The 18,937-nt window shown below is 43.6% G+C and overlaps 3 protein-coding genes across 3 annotated transcripts; all 3 read right to left on the reverse strand.

Annotated features, from left to right (window-relative positions):
* Positions 1 to 121: 121 nt before the first annotated feature.
* On the reverse strand, positions 122 to 8,768 carry klhl2 (kelch-like family member 2). Its single transcript, XM_086120544.1, has 15 exons — positions 8,357 to 8,768; positions 7,631 to 7,750; positions 7,248 to 7,354; positions 7,053 to 7,174; positions 6,464 to 6,626; positions 5,975 to 6,084; positions 5,785 to 5,901; positions 5,355 to 5,504; positions 5,159 to 5,276; positions 4,598 to 4,795; positions 3,877 to 3,978; positions 3,366 to 3,494; positions 3,152 to 3,292; positions 2,823 to 2,966; positions 122 to 2,090 (listed from the first exon to the last, which is right to left on the reverse strand). The coding sequence occupies exons 1-15, from the start codon at positions 8,422 to 8,424 to the stop codon at positions 2,062 to 2,064; spliced, it is 1,818 nt and encodes a 605-aa protein (XP_085976670.1). The 5' UTR covers positions 8,425 to 8,768; the 3' UTR covers positions 122 to 2,061.
* A 1,194-nt stretch (positions 8,769 to 9,962) lies between these two features.
* Positions 9,963 to 13,148, reverse strand: med28 (mediator complex subunit 28). The gene is made up of 4 exons (XM_086121064.1): positions 12,921 to 13,148; positions 12,551 to 12,617; positions 12,339 to 12,451; positions 9,963 to 10,728 (listed from the first exon to the last, which is right to left on the reverse strand). Exons 1-4 carry the CDS (start codon positions 13,146 to 13,148, stop codon positions 10,525 to 10,527), a joined length of 612 nt encoding a protein of 203 aa, XP_085977190.1. The 3' UTR covers positions 9,963 to 10,524.
* A 424-nt stretch (positions 13,149 to 13,572) lies between these two features.
* Positions 13,573 to 18,329, reverse strand: lap3 (leucine aminopeptidase 3). Its single transcript, XM_086121188.1, has 12 exons — positions 18,181 to 18,329; positions 17,930 to 18,045; positions 17,281 to 17,335; positions 16,936 to 17,201; positions 16,500 to 16,664; positions 15,751 to 15,909; positions 15,557 to 15,681; positions 14,531 to 14,619; positions 14,342 to 14,444; positions 14,094 to 14,173; positions 13,906 to 14,018; positions 13,573 to 13,836 (listed from the first exon to the last, which is right to left on the reverse strand). The coding sequence occupies exons 1-12, from the start codon at positions 18,274 to 18,276 to the stop codon at positions 13,650 to 13,652; spliced, it is 1,554 nt and encodes a 517-aa protein (XP_085977314.1). The 5' UTR covers positions 18,277 to 18,329; the 3' UTR covers positions 13,573 to 13,649.
* Positions 18,330 to 18,937: the final 608 nt, after the last annotated feature.

The following is an 18,937-nucleotide window of genomic DNA, read 5'->3' on the forward strand; positions in this document are numbered from 1 at the left end:
TTTTATTATCTAAAAAAATCGTTGTTTTTAAACTGATATTTTTTAAATTACATTTGTTGTTGATTTTTTTAAAATCAATTTAATCAAGAATAGAAAAAATAGGCTTTAAAAAACAGGGCAATCCATTTAAATAGTTTACTGATTTGGCAAAGATTTTTAAAAACAGCTCACTGTATGCAATATCACAGCTTTTTCAATGTAAATACAAGAAGCCAAGGATTTATTAATAATGCTCTACAAAACATGTATTGAGAAACATATTCAAAGTTATTAAGCCGACGACGATAGTCCTCGTTATAGAGTTGAGAGGGGAAGAAAAAAAAGCAGCGAAAGCGGTCAGTAAAAAAAGGGTCGGGTGGGGGCAGTTTGGTCACTTTATGGAATTAGACAAGATGCTGTAAAATTGGCACATTCATCATACGTCAGTTTACTGGGTTAGTCTTTAGGGCAGTTGACCTCAGGGGGCGCGCATGCAGTGAGTAAACATGACTGCCGGGCAACAGTAAAGCACATGCAATACTGCAGGTCTTACTCAAACCAGCAGCTAGCTAGCTAGCTAGCACCCCTGTTCAGGCCGGCATGAGTTTGGCAATCCTCATTGCTAAAGCTTCTCTTCCATTTTTTTTTAACAGAAAAAAAAGCCTTAAAGCCTTTTTTGTTATATAACAACAAAAAAGTTGGATCTTTAGGCAAAGGGTTGAGGGGGATTTTTTTTTTTTTGGTAGAAAAACGTTTTTAAAGAGGCATATAGTGTTATTTCTTAAAATGAAAAAAAAACTCAGGTGAACACTAGAGTTCTTATTTGGGGAAAATGTATTAAAAAATTGAGAAAATGTGAAGTCATTTCTGTTCATTTTTGGGGTGAGCGGTGTCACAATCCAAGGAAAAAAAGTAAAAGTTGAAAAAAATATACTGATATACCGGTATATTTTTGCAATGGAACATTTAGTTTTGAGGGGGGTGGTTTTATTGTAATTGATAAAAACTCAAGGAAAAAAAACCTATTTTAATTTTTTAAAAAATCATCTTGACCCCAAAAAACTGCAGCAGTTATTTTTCCAGGAAAAAAAAACATTTTACTTGAAAGGTCAAATTTTCAAGAATAGGATCAAACTTTGAGAGTCATTTTCCACTAAAAAACGGCAATGTTTTGCCATTTTTCAGCAGTAAACTTTTTCTGAAGTAAAATTTGGGGAGGAAAAAAAATGTCATATTTCTGAAAAAGTTGTCTATTTGAGAATAAAAAGAAGCCTAAAGAAGAACTGCTTTTTTCAATTAAGATTTCTGGAGGAAAAAAAAGAAAGCACAATTTTATGAGAAAAACTCCTGTTTTGAGGCAGGGGGGACTCCGATTTTCTGTTGGGGGCACAAAAAAATGTTCCTCTGTAGAAACAACAACAAACGACTCTATTCCGCCACTATGTCCACAAAGAGCGCAAAAGCCATCAAGAAAAGGAAGGAGGAAGCAGCCAACCGTTTTGACATTCAGGCGCACTGTAACGCTCTCCAAAAAGATAAGCGGCCACGCACAGTGCATTCATGCAGCCGTCAACTTAAAATGCACACAAACAAACGCATAGACGCACGCGAACAGGCTCATGAGCAACGGCGAACCTTTGAGGGCAAGCGCACAAATACGCACAGAACACTTCAGCGATGAGAAGATTTTCATAGTCCCACTTCTAGAGCAGCAAGCTCCCCTCCTAGTAAACGAGTAGCACTTTTAGTAGCTTCATGTCAGTAGTCATTTGGCGGCTGTGTCTGGCCGCCCAGCCCGCCGCCACCGCAGCCCCTTCGGTGGCCTGGCTGGGCCCATTTGCCCTCGACGGGATTAAAACACAGTCTCAAACCCTCCCCGCACTCACGTTAAGTGCAAAAAAAAATACAAATAATCTTTCCGGTCGCCAACATCATCCCCTTCGTCGCCGTGGCCTCCGTCTCGCAACTTGTCGACGCGAGTCACCAACGTGCAAACGTCGCGGGAGACAACGACAGATCCCCACGTGAGAATTCGGCAGGATGCAACTTCTGCTTCTAATCAGCGGCAGGCAGCGCCAGCAGTCATAAGGGCTTGTCGATCACCGTCACACCTGTGGATTCAAACCAGTCCGAAAAGAATTATTACATGAGAAAAAAAATATATCAAGAAGTAGAAAAAAAACAAAAAGTCATACGGTTTTACCCTGACAGTGTTAGCTTTTTTCATGACAAAAAGTGCTCCTTCAAAATAAAAAAAAAGCAACAACAACATTGCATGTTTTTAAATCCTGATTTTTTTCGAGCAGGGATTTCTCAGTGTGGTACACGTACCACTGATGGCACTTGGGCTTCCTCTAGTGGTACAGGAATGAATTACATCCAGAGTATCATTCAATTGTATTCGGTTTCTGAATTCAACTCTTTGGTATTTTACCGTGAAGTAATGTTCCTTGATTAAATTGTTAAAATACATTTTCTCCCAAAATTATCAAGTTTTTGCTTTTTGCATTTTGACCTTGTTCCTGTAAGATGACATGTGATGTGTTTTCCAAATATGACGTTTAAAAAAATATTGGCTTTCAAAATCTATAACATCTGACTTAACAGACACTTATTATGTATGGAAAGAACAGAATCTTGGGACGCTTTGTATTTTATTATTGTTTTATGACATATGTTTTATGGACTACTGTATATGCATTTGCATGTATTCCAAACTACCGGGATGTCATCTGGAGTAAATATAAACACATTCTATAGAATTGTCTTAACATGGGTATTAAGAGCTGGGAGCTGGTCCTTTGTAATCGCGGTGCCTTTTTGTGTTTGTTGGTGCAACCCACCTGCATAACTGCGTCCCGTGCTCATGCAGCTGGGCACCAGCGTCCATTTGTCCGAGTTGGGGTTGTAGAATTCCACCGAAGCCAAATTGCAGCTGCCGTCGTCACCGCCCACCACATACAGCAAGTTGTTGATGGCGCACACACCTGAAATAAACACTTCACATCACTCATCCCGGCGTGCGAGATGCCGTTTTGTCAGCGCGCTCTGGAAAGACTTGTGAGAATAGATTCTCGACTATCATTCATGACATCCGTGAACCAATATGCTGTTCGTCCTCACTCGTTGTCAACGGCTAGCCATCGCGAGGCACTCGCCCCGCCGGGCTCACCTGCGTTACGACGACACATGTTCATATCGGCCACCTGCCGCCAGCTGTTGGAGGCCGGGTCGAACACTTCACAGCTCTTCCTCACCAAAGGACCGTCATGACCGCCCACGGCGTACAGCAAACCTTTCAGCACGCCCACGCCTGGCACAGGCAGGAATTGAAACGTTTAAGGGGTGAATCCCCCGCGGCAGGAAGATAAAGGAGAAACACCCACCGGCGCCACTGCGTCGCGTGCCCATTTCAGCGATGTAACTCCACGTGTTGCTTTTGGGGTTGTAGGCTTCCACAGTGCTCAGACATTGTCTGGTGGCGCCATCGTAACCACCGACGGCATACAGGATGCCTGACCGATGCACACGTAGAGATGTAAAAAAAAAGTAACAGTTAGTGCATCAAGATTTCATGCCACAATTCCTTTTCTCTCTCCTAAAATCTCTGCAAAATGCAATCATATGAATCATTTTTTGAAGAGGATAAAGAATATATGCATTTGAGTATTGTTATATGTTTTATTATCTATCCAAATGTGTTGTATTTTTTGTTGTTCAAATACCAAACTTCACCGGGGAGGGGCAATTATAAGCTTTAAGCAAGCATTTGGCTTCTTTTTCTGTCAAACTGCTGCTGCTTGTGAAGTTTTAGCTTGCAACACAAATCCAACAAATAATTATTTAAAAAATAATAATAAATTGAAGTTGTAATTCAATTCAGTCGGGAATACTGACCGTTAACAACACCCACTCCCACGCTGCTACGTCGTGTGCTCATGGGCAACACGTGGAACCACTCATCCGTCTTGGCGTTGTACGCCTCAACGGTGGACAAACCTGTCAAGATGCACAGCAACAAGTCTGAGCCACAAAAGCCTCTGCCAAGGCAGAAAAATGTAAGATAGAGGTATACCAAGATGCACAACTTGGCCATTAGAAAATAAATAAATAAAATGAAAACGCGGACGACAACAAAAAACAAATTTTAATTAATTTTGGTTGGAAAAAAGTAACAAAAACATTTAATTACAGTTATTAGGCAATGACAGATTTTTTTAAATGGGTAATTGTAAATTACAGTACATCTCAAGTTTTTGAGAGTATAACTGCAATTTACAATAAAAATCCTGAATTTGTTTCCAGTCAAAAACGTTTAAAAACATTTTTTTTGATTCAAGACAAATCAAAAATATGTGGAATTGTAAATCATGAAAGAATGAAAAGTATAACTGTAATTTAAGCTTAATAAAACTAAATAGTTGTATTAAACATATATAATAATTAAAATATATTTAAAAATTAAGTTGTAAAAAGTATGTATATAGCTGTAGTATTTGGGGAAAAAGTACAATAAATAAAACGACAAAATAATACTAATCCACCTTGTGTAAGCAACTTACATATTTTTTTTAAGTTAAATTAAATTGGAAAAAAATATAACCAAAAATCGTGATACCCGTGCTTCCATCGAAGCCCCCGACGGCGTACAAAAGTCCATTGAGCACGGCAGCCCCGAGCGTGGATCGGCGGTCTTGCATACTGCTGACACTGGTCCAGCGGTCCATCGCGGGGTCATAACAATCCACCGTACGCACGCGCAGGGAACCATTGAAGCCCCCCACGGCGTACACGCATGTGCCCACGTACACCACGCCTGAAGGCAACACCACGACATAGGCAAATATCCCTTTGAACATTGAATGACACATTTTAAATTGAATCCAAAAATGTTTGAACGAATTTGGCTCCTAATTCGTGTTTTGTATTTCATACATTGATTCTCTGAACCTTTTGATGATATTATGGACGGTCGATGATGAAATCCCTAAATTCCTTGTGTTGAGGAACGCTGAGGAACAAGGAATCATACGAGTGTGTGTGATGTCAACCACGAAAAAATAATAATCAACCAGAAGTAATAAATTCGGAATAATTAGCATTGTATCCCTTGTCACACATAAGTAAGATACTGTATGATGATTCGTGATTATTAGCATTAGCCTGTTTAGCCTCCTACCCGCTCTGCACCGGCGGGTGGGCAACTCGGCCACCTGGTACCAACGCTGCTCCTCAAAGTCGTAACATTCAACGCTGCGGATGGCCTTGGGCGCCTGGCCGCCGACCACCACCATCACCTGAACAAAAGCAGCAAGGTGGCGCTGGAACCGTTTCGTCTCCCCAAAATGTGACGATTAAACGGGTTGATTTGGTACCTTCGGGCAGCAGGCGGGGGTCCGCATGCGCGTACGTGCCGTCTTCATGAGCGCTCGCTGGTCAGCAGGCAGCAGGTGGTACTTCATGGCTTCGATCAAGTAGTCCTTACATGCGCTGCTGTTCTTGATGAGAGACTCCTCCTCCACGCGCTGACGTCATAAACAGAGTGTCCGGTCAGGTAGCGGTATGGACTTGCGGGAACTGCGCATTGACTGTGGTGGCAAGACCGTAATACCCTCGCATATGGGCAAGGAGAGCCAAGGAGACGGAACAAATGAATGACCTTCAAATCCCATAGCGAAACAACACAAAAACTCCTTATACAATTAAAAACCTTTGAAACAAAACACATTTAATTTCAAACCACGCATGCAAAATGGAGCAAGTTGTCACGCAAGCGAAAGAAGAAGTTAACTACTGGGGTGGTACCTGCACCAGGTATTCTCTGGTGAGCAGGGGCAGGCGCACGTGCTCCATGAGGTGAGCCAAGTGCTCCTGTCGCACATCTTTGTCGTGGTTGACCCACGCGATGACCGATTCAAAGACCTATGCGTTCACAATAACAATATCAGCTGTGTTGCCGTGCCAGTGCACGTGCGCAGAAGTTGCATGCGGGTACCTTCTCCTCGGTGGGAATGGTGAGTTTGTCGCTGGCGATGAGGCTGGAAACTTGCTCCATGCCGAGATTGAGGAACTCCTCGCTGGCGACCACCTCGGTAAAGTGTTGCTCTGAAACAACAGCAACCATGCATTACACACCACAAGTGACAAATAAATGCCTCCCCTCAAATAGTTCCTTTTCGCCTATCAGAAAAAAAAAAAAAATGGGCAAGGCAGTTTCATTTACTGAGCGCATTTCACACACAAGGCAACTCAATGGGCTTCACACAAGGAAAGACAAGCATTTATAAACGCAACAGTTAACATTCAAAAGCAGAAAAAAAATAAAGTAGCTTACAAAAATTACAAGCGTATCTTATTCCATTTGTGTGCAGCATAACGGCGAAATGCAGCTTCACCGTGTTTACTTTGCTCTCTCTATCTATATATATACACATATATGTATATATTTAAAAAAAAAAAACAATGTAAAACTGAACCCAATGACCTGCATAGCAGTTGGCCTGCGTGAGTAGTTGCGAGCAGGCATGCAGGTCAGCGAAGGCTCGGATGCCCAAGCAGTTGGACGGGTGCAGCTGAGAGCTCAGGAAGTCGCAGCACGACTTCTTCACCTCGTTCAGCTGCAGCAAACCGGCGGCCGGCAGCAGAGCCTGACACACACGCACACACAATGCGAGGCATTTATTGAATGTTGTGAAGACGAAAAGACGATCCAACAATGTGGTAAACCCTGTCGCAGCTTTTTTTGGAAACGTGTTGCAGCAATAACATTCAAAGTGAATGATTATTTGTCACAAACAATTAAGTTTGAACACGATATCTCTTCTCTTTGTAGTTTATTCAATTAAACGTAGGTTGAACATGACTTCCAAATCATTGCATTCTGTTTATTTAAACCAGGCTAGATTCGATTTTGCACAAAAAATAATCTAGAAGTGTATTTGCATCCCTGAATAAAAATGTAAAAAATGTGTTGACCAGTATTATCAGAATTTTTTGTCTTGCTAATAATGGATTCAGCCTCTGCTTCAAAAAATCCATATCAGTCGGGCACTACGGTCGAACACTTGCGCTACCTGCACATTCTCCTCTGTGACTTTTATCTCAGCAGTGTAGATGTAGTCCACCAGGAGTCCCAGAGTCCACCCGTCCATCTCCTTGATCCTCACGCGTTTGGCTCGGCTCTCGGCCATCTCCCCTGTTGCACGCAAACCGTTTTGTTTCCCCGTCGGAAATTTATTAGGGGAGGTGTGAAAGGAATGGGAGGGCACCTGTGAACATGGCGTGGAAGTACGGACTGCCGGCGGCGAGCACCACGCGGTGAGCGGAGATCTCCACGTCCTCCGCTACGATGGTGACGTCACACAACAAGCTTTGACTGTCGGCGAAAGGACAGATGCAGAGGATAGAAAAAGTCTTCACACCCCTGATCCAATGCCAGGTTTTGGTGATGGACAAAAAAAATTAACATATTTACACCACTGTGACCTGTACAACTCACTTGGGAGGAAAAGATGATTGATTTATTGAACATCAACACAACATGAAAGAAAAAAAAAAGTAATTTGCATTGGACGGCGTGTCATCACACCTTTCAGCAAGGTACGATACAAACAAAAGGAGGAGACAAATGTGGAGTGACTTATTATATTACCTGCGCATTTCATTCATGACTTTGAAAGCTTTCCTCATGTGTCGAGGGTTGAGCGTGACCGCACTTTGTCTCTCCACACCATCCTCTTTGTCCAGAGCATGTGGACAAAGTCTTGTGCACCTATCTCTCACACACACACACACACCCACGCACACGCACACACGATGCACAACAGGAGTGGTGAGCCACAGTAAGGCCATACAATTTTATTTTTGTCCTTTATAGTTTAAAGCCAGCCCAAAGCCTGGGCTGATATGAAAAGAAACGTTTTTAGTATATGGACGGTGGGCCACAAATGGGACCCGGGCCATCGTTTGGACACCCGTGCTCTAAGATCAACCCGAACTCTACATTAAGGGCAGGATGTGCTGTGCTCAGATGAAATATGTGGAGATATTGGTAATATTGAAGCAGAAACAGAAGTAGGGATAAAGAGCTGTTTTAAAAAACAGAAAACTACACTACAGACACTAATTAAAAGGCTGTGGAAGCACTCGTGTCATTGTGTTGCCTTCAATTATGGCACACCCACGCAAACACCAAAAAGAAAGGGAATATATATAGAAACTATCACGGCAACAACATGCTCATGCAGGTTTTCAACCAACATCACCACGCCGCTACCCCGCCATACACCGCCTGTTTCAATGCGGCACCATCCGTCACATTAGCAAACGTCAACACGCACACGTTCTTATTTCTTCTTTCAATTCCATTTCTACTCACGGTGGATGCGTGTCCATGATTCCGCTTGTATTCAACGGTAGCACACTTGGCCCAGCGGCATGCACCATTCCATATCCGCGCGGTGTTTTCGTTCTCCTAATCGGTCGCGGCGGGTGTGGTGACGGAGGAGGGGGCTTGCTACACCGGTGCCCGACCGCGGTGACTCTCCGTACGGACGCGGGTGCCGAGGCGAGCCGGCGAGCCTGGGAAGAAGAGGACCGAGCTAGCCGGTCGTCACTTGATAAGGTAACTCCTTATCCTTAGGACAAAGGAAGTGACAGGAAGGCTAAAGGGAAAGTTTTTTTATGTTCTCCCCGTGTGACCCTCTTCGTTGCTGGGTGTTGTGAGAGACGAGACGGGCGAAGCGAAATATTTTTTTTATCCCCATTCTCCTTACTGCTTGAGACGCACAAACAAGGAGACGTGAAAGAGGTCCTCGATGCCGACAACGAGTTACTAATAGAAACTACAGCGCCACTCAGAGGTAGGTGACTGATGTGATCGGGGGAAAAAATAGCGAGAAACTATTTGTCCTTTGCCGGCCACCGTATTTTGACTTGGTGCACCTCTACTCTAATGAAGTATCCGATAAACTCAACGTGAACGATACGGATGCGTTTTGCATTCACTTGAGGACAAAACACAACTCCTGTTGGTCTGAGTAATAATTTTGGGGGCTTTGTGTATATGTTTGATTAATATTTCGGAGTTTTTGGGACTGCTTTGAGGAATAGTTTTCCTGTCGTTCTCTCTTTCTCTCTCGCTCTCTCTATATAGATACACACACACACACACACATATATATATATATATATATGCCTGTATATACAGTATATAGTATATACATATACTATATATATACACATATATATATGTATACACATAACACAATGAAACATTAAATTATTATGTATTGTATTATGGAAAAATAAAATAATGAAAGCTAGGCATTTTACAATGCTCACACATCAACGACCGTTGCCGATAAAAGTACTCAGGCTCAGTTTCATGTGGAGATTAGCTCACCAGAGCCTGTTTTTTTGTCCTCTCATCCATCTGTGAGGAGTGCAAACTGAGACAGACGATAGCTGTGAAGACGGCCAGTACAAGTCTGTCATGGTGTGAAATCACCCAATGCGTCTGAGGTGGCATGATGTCAGAAAGATTTTTTGAAAAAACCAAGACGTCGTCAGTGTTAACATGAGCTCAGTGAGACACATTAGGAGTGAGCCTCACTTGAGAGTCGTTAATACATCCATATATGAATATATTGTATTATAAGCAAAGAAATGTGGATAATTAAAAATAAGTAAAAATAATCTTAAAAAAATGATTTTGCATTCCCTAAAAGCATCTTTGATAGACGGTGACTCCACAAGGGGCGCAAATTCCACAAACAAATGCCAATTGTGACATTTCACAATTCATAATCATTACATTATGAAATAAGAAAAAAAAACCTTTATGATTTGGGGGCCGCGCATATTCCAAATAATAGAAACTGCCATGAGTGTACAAAAATGAAGTTGAAGCAAAGATGTTTGATTGTAAATTCAAAGAAATACATACACAAACTAATAAAGAAAATAGTAGTCACTCAGTTGAATGAAAGCAATGACAATTTTAATTGTTTTATTTTTGAAAAAAGTTGCAATATTATGAAGGGGGAAAAATGTGAACTTTACAACATTGCAATATAAGGGGAATAAGGTGTCAGATCATAAAGCTACAATATGAGGGAGGAAAGAAGCTATTTTGCCAGAGAAAAAAAACGGATGTAATTTTAGAAGGATAAGGTTGCAGTATTTCTTACAATTTTCTCTTCTAGTATTACAACCAACATCTTAAGTCTCGAAAATGTCCATATTTTTTCTCCTCACTTAAAACAGCATTCCACTGAGTGGTCAAAACTGTTTTACTCCAATCCTGTAGGGGGCGGTGTTGCATATGACCACGGTTATCAGGATCTAACTGTCATCAACTGTATGTTGTTGTTTTTTAAGAATCCTCGCAACTGTTCTTCCTCAAATGACCAACCACCAGCGATCACACTGTATGATTTGTCCTTGGCAGAGGGAATAACCAGTCCAGCGACTCTCCAGTTCTGTCTACTCCATCAAGCCTGTGGCTTGATTTGACTTGTGGGAATCGTCCACAGGGGGATTCCATTAGTTGGGTTTTAAAGGAGCGGGAGGCAAGCTGGCCGACGCCTGTTCCAGGAAGGCCAGAGGTCCGGGCGGCGGCAGGTCACTGGGCTTGCGGTGCTGCACGCTGACGTCCTCCAGCACTTGTTGCCAGTGGTGCAGTTTGGACAAATGCTTCTGTACCAGCATTTCCTTCCTCTGGAGCTCATTGCGCAACTCGGATACATCCTGCCCAGCACGAGAATGGGGATGGTTTATGTCTGACAGCCAATAATCAACTTATCAATGCTTTTCTTTTTTTTTAAGATGGCGCCCCCTGAGTGGCTGCCTCTCCAGCAGTGCATGTCCCTGTTTGAGTTTCTTTTCATCCTTTTACTTTATTTATTTCTTCTTCCCATTTTCGGAGATGGGCAGCTTCATTTCCGCTCATCTCCTTTTTTTTCTTTTATCTTTTTACGTATTCTGTGAACGGGGATCCCGATAGCACACGTGACCCCATTGTTTACAGCAGGGACCAACTGTTAGCATGGCGGGCTAACAGCGGGCTACTGGCCGGTGACAAACCTGACATCCCACGCGAGTTGAAGAGGAGGAGACGGGGGTGTCGGGCCGGGAAGGCGCGCCGCAGATGGAGAAGATAGACATGTCCTCCCGTCCGTCATCATGGGAAATCTAAGATCGCTCCCAAACAAGATGGACGAGGTGGCGGTGCTAACGCAACATCAAAGGGGGTATCGCGAGGCTAGCCTACTGCTACTAGCCTGCTGCTAGCCATTAGCCTCAGGCCCCATTATCTCCCCGAGGGAATTCTCACACGTCATAGCTGTGACAGTGTACGTCCCCCCCGTCGGCTAATGGTGATGCAGCGTGTGATGCCCTGATGACTGTCGTGAACAGGCTGCAAACACAGTCACCCAACGCCCTGCTGATCATCTCTGGGGACTTCAACCATTCAACCATTGGAGAACATAAATTTTTTTAATGCCTTGGATGACGAACAAATTTCGGTTCTCGAACAAACTGAGCGCACTTGAATGCACCATTTGACTCCTCTCGCCTTCCTTACACGAGGAAGTGTAAATTTCCCCAGTGTGAGACAAATAGAGGATATCTTATCTTATCTTATGAAAATAGAAACGTGCTGGTATCATTTGTGAATATACTGTATGTGGTCACCAAACTCACGTTGTAGTATCTGTGATTCTGAGTGTGTGTGGCTTTAAATGGCAAGGCCTGGCCTGGTGAGTGATGTGGGCGTCAGGTACTCAAAGGAGTGTGATTGTTGGCTCAGCTTAGCGGCTGGCTGTTAAGCTCCTAGCCGTTAGCCAGTTTGCATTTTGAAAGACTCGGTGTCAGTTGAGTGCCATAGAAGCTCCGGTATGGATCTGCTTATTGCTAGGACTTCGATTAATTGATCATCCGATTATGGCCGAAATAATCGGCAAAATGGCCGGTTTGCCTATTAAAGCCATCTCACCATTTACAGCTTTATCCTTCCTAAAATATATACAATGAAATTTGTTGAGAAGATCGTTTTATGGAACAAAGAAAATCTCAATTTAAGGAATAGACCTGCATGTCACTATTTTACACAAAGGATACACGATAGTGATCGGACTAACATGGGGGAAAAAAAATGAGGTTCACGTTCCGAGAACAAGAGCCACTTGAAATCCACTAACATTGGTCTGGTTACTGGTACTCTTCAGCATGACTATTGGCAGTAATATGGCGCGGCATGGGTGTGGCTTGCGAAGTACTGTAACAGTGAGCCACTTGTTACTTATTATCGGAAAAGATGAGGTTGGATGAATTAAATATGAATTATAATCTAGTACCTCTTTGACCACCTGTTCAGGTTTCTGCACAGACAGCTGAAGCCTCTTCTGCAAAAAGAAGCATTCCGTCTGCCGAGCCACGTCCAAGAACTTTTGTATGCACTGGTCCACGCCTGGAACAATCAGAAGCGAACAGTTTGAAGTTCATTTTTCATGTCATTCATCAAGACGTTGGGTTAATTTTACAAATAAAGAAATGTGCGTTCACCGACCGGTTCGGATCTCCTCTTGGTCTGTTCCGTTCACGTAGTCTTGGCTTACCAATGATGCAAAACATGCCTGAAGAATGAATGTAATTATTATTAATAACGTTATTTAATTTTGCAGTCCAGAAAACGAGGGTTAACCCCCGTGCAATGCAGGTACACACACATCATGTACACCTGACATGCGTTGTGTTGCAAAAAAAATAATGCATGCCACGCATGGGTTTTAACCCTCGTGGCATGCATTTGTTTTTGCAACACAACGCCATGTCAAGTGTACATGATGTGTGTGTACCTGCATGGCACGAGGGTCACCGTGACGTTGCAAAAATGCTAAAACCAGTTAGCAACCCAAGCTATTTTTTTTGTGTTTTACCTCAAACGAGGCTTCCAGTTCATCTACCAGCGTGTTGCTTCCCTGACTGCGGTTCCCCGTAAGGGGGAAACCGGGCTGGCCCGGGCCACCTACGCCGGGAATAGGATGCGCGGTTGGCGGCTGCTGTCCGGGAAACATACCGCTCATGGACGACGCCATCGCCAAGCCAGTGCCGATGAGTTCCGGATTCGGCATGCGCATGCGCAAATACGCCTCTGTGGCCGCCATCTTGGTGGGGGCGATGTTCCTTCAGAGGAAATCCATGTAGATTGAAAATAAACCATAATTTGCAAATTTCTCAATCAAGTTTCAGGAAGATTAGTTTTGGGAACCCTGTTGAGACTAAAGTGACGTCAGAATCAGCAGCAGTTTTTACTGGCTAAAACAGCACATTTGAGTAAGCCTGGTGTGTTGAAAATTGAGCAGTAAGAAATGCAACTGTGTCAGGCTGTCAGCAGCAAAATGTGCAGTCATTTTCACCAATTAAACTCATTTTAAAAAGTAGTTCAACGGTTCTGGCTAGACTATATTGGACACTATCTTAACAGCTATCCGCTTTCCATTAGCCGTTGGTAAGAGGTTGTAATGGCTGTTCACACCAAAGGAACTAGTACCCGAAGAAGAAAAAAGCTCAAGCATTTCTTTCTTTTCTTTTTTTTTTAATAGTTTGTGAAATAACTCAAGAACTCATTTCACCCCTACCAAAGACACCCCCATTTGTAAAGTTGCTCATTTATTGTGCGCCAACGCAGCCGCAAACTCCACCAGGGTGCGCGTTGGCCTTCCTGACATGCCCTTCTTCAAGTATGGAATTTCATCCTTGTTGCTCATCACTCCTGCGATGTCCAGATGAGCCCAGTGTGGCGAAGTGACAAATTCACTCAAGAACGCCGCCGCCGTGCATGCGCCGCCCGACCTACCAGGAACCAAATCGGAGATTGTTTGAGAATGTCAGACTTCCTGCTTTTCTGCTTCTGATACGTACCTGCTGTACTTGCCGATGTTGTTGAGGTCGGCCAGCTGGCTGTCTGTCACCTGTCTGGTGTAATGCTGGAACAAAGGCATTCGCCACACTCGGTCGCCTGTCACAATACTGGCCTACGTTGAGAAAACATGCTTTTTGTCAGCATCAGAGTTTAGAGATATGCATCCGCGTGTGTGTTTGTGTGAGACCTTATGAAGCTGCTCCCACAGCCAATCAGAGTTGGTGAACACTCCAGTCGCCGCCGAGCCTAGCGCGACGTCCATGGCCCCTTAGCAAACACACGAACGCAATCGTTACTGTATGTGCATACTTGTTTCATTTTGAGCATGGGTAATTGAGATTTTTTTTTTTGTGCATCCTGTTATGATAGATATGTCCACCCAATTTGGTGTTTGTTATCGACGTTGATGGGAGTTGGGGAACCCTAAAATCTTACCTGTTAGCGTAGCGACGTTGACGACAGCTTTGGGGTTGAAGGTATGTGCGTAACAGAGCGCGTCGGCGAGGATAAGGCGGCCTTCTGCATCAGTGTTGTCCACCTGTGCGTACAGAGAAGCGTGCAAGTCTTTCACGGTGAACAAGGACAATCCATTTTCTAGACCATTCAATGACATCGTCCATTGACCTGGATGGTTTTCCCGTTCTTTGCCGTGATGACGTCACCCGGTTTGGTCGCCTTGCCGCTGGGCATGTTCTCGCACAGTGGAGCCAGACCTGGTGGAGTCCAAAAAGGCAGTATACTACTGAAGGGGAATTATTACTGAAACATTACGATTTGTAAATTGTCCCAGGCCAACTATAAAGTGTCAAATTAAACAACCAGTGACATCTTTTCAAATTTTCTGAAAATGTGTGTGTGACCAAGCACTTTTCAACTTTAAGCAAAGGCGCAGTGCTAGATTTGTAAGATCTGCATGCGTGACAAATGCATCCTGGTAAAGTGCTTACTCCACGAGTGAAGATACGATACAATCAAAACTTTATGGGTACTTGGTTTATCGGGGGCAATGTGTGTTACAGTTAAGTTTTGCGTAAGCAGCATTCATTTATACCACAAAAGAAAATGTTTTCTTGGTTTTTTTTACAATATATTAGAGGTGCGACGATTAGTCAACAACTAATTGATCACCAAATTCATCAGTTATTATTTGGATAATGGTTAATTGTTTTGAGATCTTGTTTAATTTTAAATTGTCCAAATCCTCAGAATTTCAGTTTCCCAAACAGAAATATTCTCAGATTTCTGGCCTACTGATTATTTTAGTTTTTTCAAAATAAGAAAAGCATCTCCTTTTACTTTGAAAAACATTGATCAACATTTTAGCTGATTCTATGACTGTTACGGACCAAATCACTGACTGCTTTTTGTGTACTGTCAATTTCAAACGATGTCCTATTTCTGAAAAAAAGGGATGAAATTAAAACATATTTAATTAAAACAGAACATTCCCATATAGCCACAAAGTTGGCAAGACTGAGAATCTCTGGCCATTATAGTAACCGAAAACCTCCTCCAAAAAAATGCATGAAAAATGTGATGAAATTCTTGATCCTTATTGTATATTTATTAAGACACCTGAAGATTCCATTTTGAAATAGTTGAATAAGTTTCCTTTCATCCAACACGCATGACAGAGCGAGGGAGGCTCACCGATGATGTTGATGGGCAGCTTGAGGGCAGCCGCCGTGACGACCGTGGAGCACACGGTGGCGGCTCCGCCCATATCGGCTCGCATCATATCCATGGAAGCCGAAGGCTTCAGAGAAATGCCGCCACTAGGAAGAGAGAGGAGGTAAATAATATGCAAGCGAACGGGTCATCAGGGTGCATTTGTGGCAGGTTACCTGTCGAAGGTGATGCCCTTGCCGACCAGAAGCAGCGGGGCCTGAGCGCTGTCGGGTGAGCCGTTGTAATGCAGCTCCAGGAAGACAGGGGGCTCCTCCGAGCCTTTGGATACACTGAGAAACGCGCCCATCCCTTGCTCCTCGATCCACGCCTGGGATCTGCGAGTCAGGTTTATATTATATCATCCACAGTACAACGCTACCATTGACACTTCAGTTGGAACGCTAGCCCTTAAAAGTAAAAGCCAAAACCTGCCACTGTATATTGATCTGTTGGATTTTATATTCAATACAGAACAGTGGTTAAGTTTTGAATGCATATTAATTAAATTCACCCGGTTTAACAAGAGCAGCGTGCCTGACATAAAGCCTCAATCCAGTCTGTTTGAGATGTCTCCCTGCTCCGACACAATCAGGTGTGTTGGAGAAAGGAGACATAAAATAGGCTCGCTCGGGAGGGGCTCTCAAGGACCTGAGTCGGGCACCACGGGAAAAGAGCGCCTTTGACGCGACAAATGAAAACATAGTGTTTTATCGCTATCTAGAGGCATATAAAGGCAGTTCTGAATATTTTGCATGGCCATCAATTAAGTTGAATTGAATTGAATACAACTTTATTGTCAAATGTGCATACAGATGAAATGGCTTATGTTTTCAATTTTCCTGGTATGTTTCCTGCAATTTCCATATAAAATCACCTTTGCATACGACTACTACTAACGAGATATACAATACAATAAATAATATACCTCTTATGGACTAATACCCGGTCGCCATATTGCGCCAGCCGCTCTTCAATGGTCTTGGCGAAAGCGGTGGGAGTGATGTGATTGGCTGGGGCCTCCATGAGGAGGCGGGCTAGGTTTTGCCCTTCGGCGTACAGCACTCCTTTCTCCCACGCTGTCAGTTCGGCACTAAACGCAACCATACAAACACACACACACACACACACACACACACACACACACACACACACACACACACACACACACACACACACACACACACACACACACACACGCGCGTTTCATACAGATGCCGGTGCTCCCTGCAGTTAAATACAATCCCAACAACTATTGTTGCAAAGTAGCTTACCCAGTAGAGAGGCCTGTTAGCCTCTGCAGTTAAGATGTGCTACTACATGAGCATGCTGGACTACTGAATTAACGACACTCCTGGTCATACCTGGCATGAGGCTGCACTGTCACTTTGGGCTTTTTCTTGGATTTCAGCTGGTCATACTGAAACAGGCCCAGTAAGGCGCCCTCTGCTGCCGCCTGAGGGTCACCGCAGCCGTCCACCTCCACATGGTTCACGTCCAGGTCCTGGAGAACCCTGCAGCCCGCTGACACAGCCGCGCGGATGTTCTCCTTGGCACAGTCCCAGTTCTCTGCCCTGCACACGCCCGCTGTGACTTCATCCAGACCGACTACGGCGACACACGGGAAGTCCTGGATAACAAACAGTCAACTAGTGACAAAACGTGCTGTTATAATTCCGTTTTTCTTCGACAGATGTGAAATTACCCACCTTGTGGACTCCATAGAATACCCTGCTTTTGCCCTTCTTAAGAGACGGTCCGGAACTGCAAAGACATATTGTGTGATTGTAGTATTTGCACATTGAAGTAAGAAGCCCAAATATGAAATATGGAAGCTTTGATGGCACAAAAACCGAGGGTGACTAATTACAGCCAAAAAAGGATGCACAGATCCCAAAAACTAACACTTGATGCCATTACAGTACTTCTTGCAATTGTGCTGAAAATGTGTTTGTGACTGCCCCCAAGCAGTGTTCATCATTTATTTTGGAGATCATAATTTTCAGGCACCTAAATGTTTGGTCATCCGTGTTCTTTAAGTATCAGCGCAGAGTATCGGAGCATTTTATGAATACGTACCGATTACCATACTGTGTAGTATCAGCACTGAGACCAATACTGACTGGTATTGGTGCATCCCTAGTATTAAATGAAAGTAAGAAGTGTAACGACTGCTTTTCATTTTGTAGGACAATTCTACAGATTTGTCAATTCTTTTGCTTTTGTAATGTGTTTCATTGTAAAGCTCTGTTATCACACACCTTTGATATCAAAAGCAAAAGTATGAAATGATTAAAGGACGAAAAGATGATCAATTGACTGAATTTTTTTTTCTAATGTTGGTATAGAGAAACTGACATTTTCAGTAATTCGGACAGCTTTCCAGACACTTTGCGGTCAAAACCTTCAGCTGCCTCCGTCAAATGAAGGCTGCCTTCCTTTTCCTTCTTCTCGAACACTCCCAGCACCAAACCCTGCGAAGGGCAAAAAAACAACGAAACATTTTAATTCATTAAAAGGTGACATTTCCGGAAAGAGGAGACACGGTCGGAAAAACATTAGGAGTGTCTAAAATGCTGAATTATGTCCGGACTACTGCTGTCACTCACTTTTCTTTCCATCTGGAGACTTTTGGAGACGCAAAATGTCCGACAGGAGTTGGTCCGCGTGAGGGGCAGCACTACAGCTCTCCTCATAAGGAACATATTCGATATCTCGAGATCATGTGGGGGGGGGGGGGGGGCAAAGTACAAAATTCTAACAGGACGCAGCGTCAAAGGTCGCACGCATGAGCTGTAAAGATACCAACATTGAGGAAGGCGCTATTTGTCGACGTCATCAACTAGCGACTGGCAACCATCCATCCATCCATTTTCCGAACCGCTTGATCCTCACTAGGGTCGCGGGGGGTGCTGGAGCCTATCCCAGCTGTCTTCGGGCAGTAGGCGGGGGACACCCTGAATCAGTTGCCAGCCAATCACAAGGCATCCACGCTCACATTCACACCTAGGGACAATTTAGAGCGTTCAATCAGCCTGCCATGCATGTTTTTTTTTGGAATGTGGGAGGAAACCGGAGTACCCGGAGAAAACCCACGCAGGCCCGGGGAGAACATGCAAACTCCACACAGGGAGGCCGGAGCTGGAATTGAACCCGGTACCTCTGCACTGTGAAGTCGACGTGCTAACCACTGGACTACCGGGCCGCCGACTGGCAACCAACAAAAGTGATTAAAAAATAATAATGAAGCCCACGCAAAAACAAATAACCAACATTTAATTTAAATATCCTGTGAAATAGGTGCTTCTATGAATTCATTTAAACATAAACGATTCTCAATGAAAACACGAGATTAATTTAAATGAC

This window comes from Hippocampus guttulatus, chromosome 9, assembly GCF_054856545.1.
Source record: "Hippocampus guttulatus isolate MCC_2025c chromosome 9, RoL_Hgut_1.0, whole genome shotgun sequence".
In the NCBI taxonomy this organism is placed as follows: Eukaryota; Metazoa; Chordata; class Actinopteri; order Syngnathiformes; family Syngnathidae; genus Hippocampus; species Hippocampus guttulatus.

Excerpts from the sequence above, each read along its gene's own strand:
- lap3 (XM_086121188.1), bottom strand. The coding sequence starts at position 18,276 with ATGTTCCTTATGAGGAGAGCTGTAGTGCTGCCCCTCACGCGGACCAAC. Across the intron at positions 14,620-15,556 it reads GCTGCCCATCAACATCATCG|GTCTGGCTCCACTGTGCGAG; the intron begins GTGAGCCTCCCT and ends GGACTCCACCAG. Across the intron at positions 14,445-14,530 it reads AGAACGGGAAAACCATCCAG|GTGGACAACACTGATGCAGA; the intron begins GTCAATGGACGA and ends CTGTACGCACAG.
- klhl2 (XM_086120544.1), bottom strand. The coding sequence starts at position 8,424 with ATGGTGCATGCCGCTGGGCCAAGTGTGCTACCGTTGAATACAAGCGGA. Across the intron at positions 7,175-7,247 it reads CTTCCACGCCATGTTCACAG|GGGAGATGGCCGAGAGCCGA; the intron begins GTGCCCTCCCAT and ends TGCGTGCAACAG. Across the intron at positions 3,293-3,365 it reads CACGCGACGCAGTGGCGCCG|GCGTGGGCGTGCTGAAAGGT; the intron begins GTGGGTGTTTCT and ends TGCCTGTGCCAG.
- med28 (XM_086121064.1), bottom strand. The coding sequence starts at position 13,148 with ATGGCGGCCACAGAGGCGTATTTGCGCATGCGCATGCCGAATCCGGAA. Across the intron at positions 12,452-12,550 it reads CCAAGAGGAGATCCGAACCG|GCGTGGACCAGTGCATACAA; the intron begins GTCGGTGAACGC and ends TGATTGTTCCAG. Across the intron at positions 10,729-12,338 it reads CTGAACAGGTGGTCAAAGAG|GATGTATCCGAGTTGCGCAA; the intron begins GTACTAGATTAT and ends CGTGCTGGGCAG.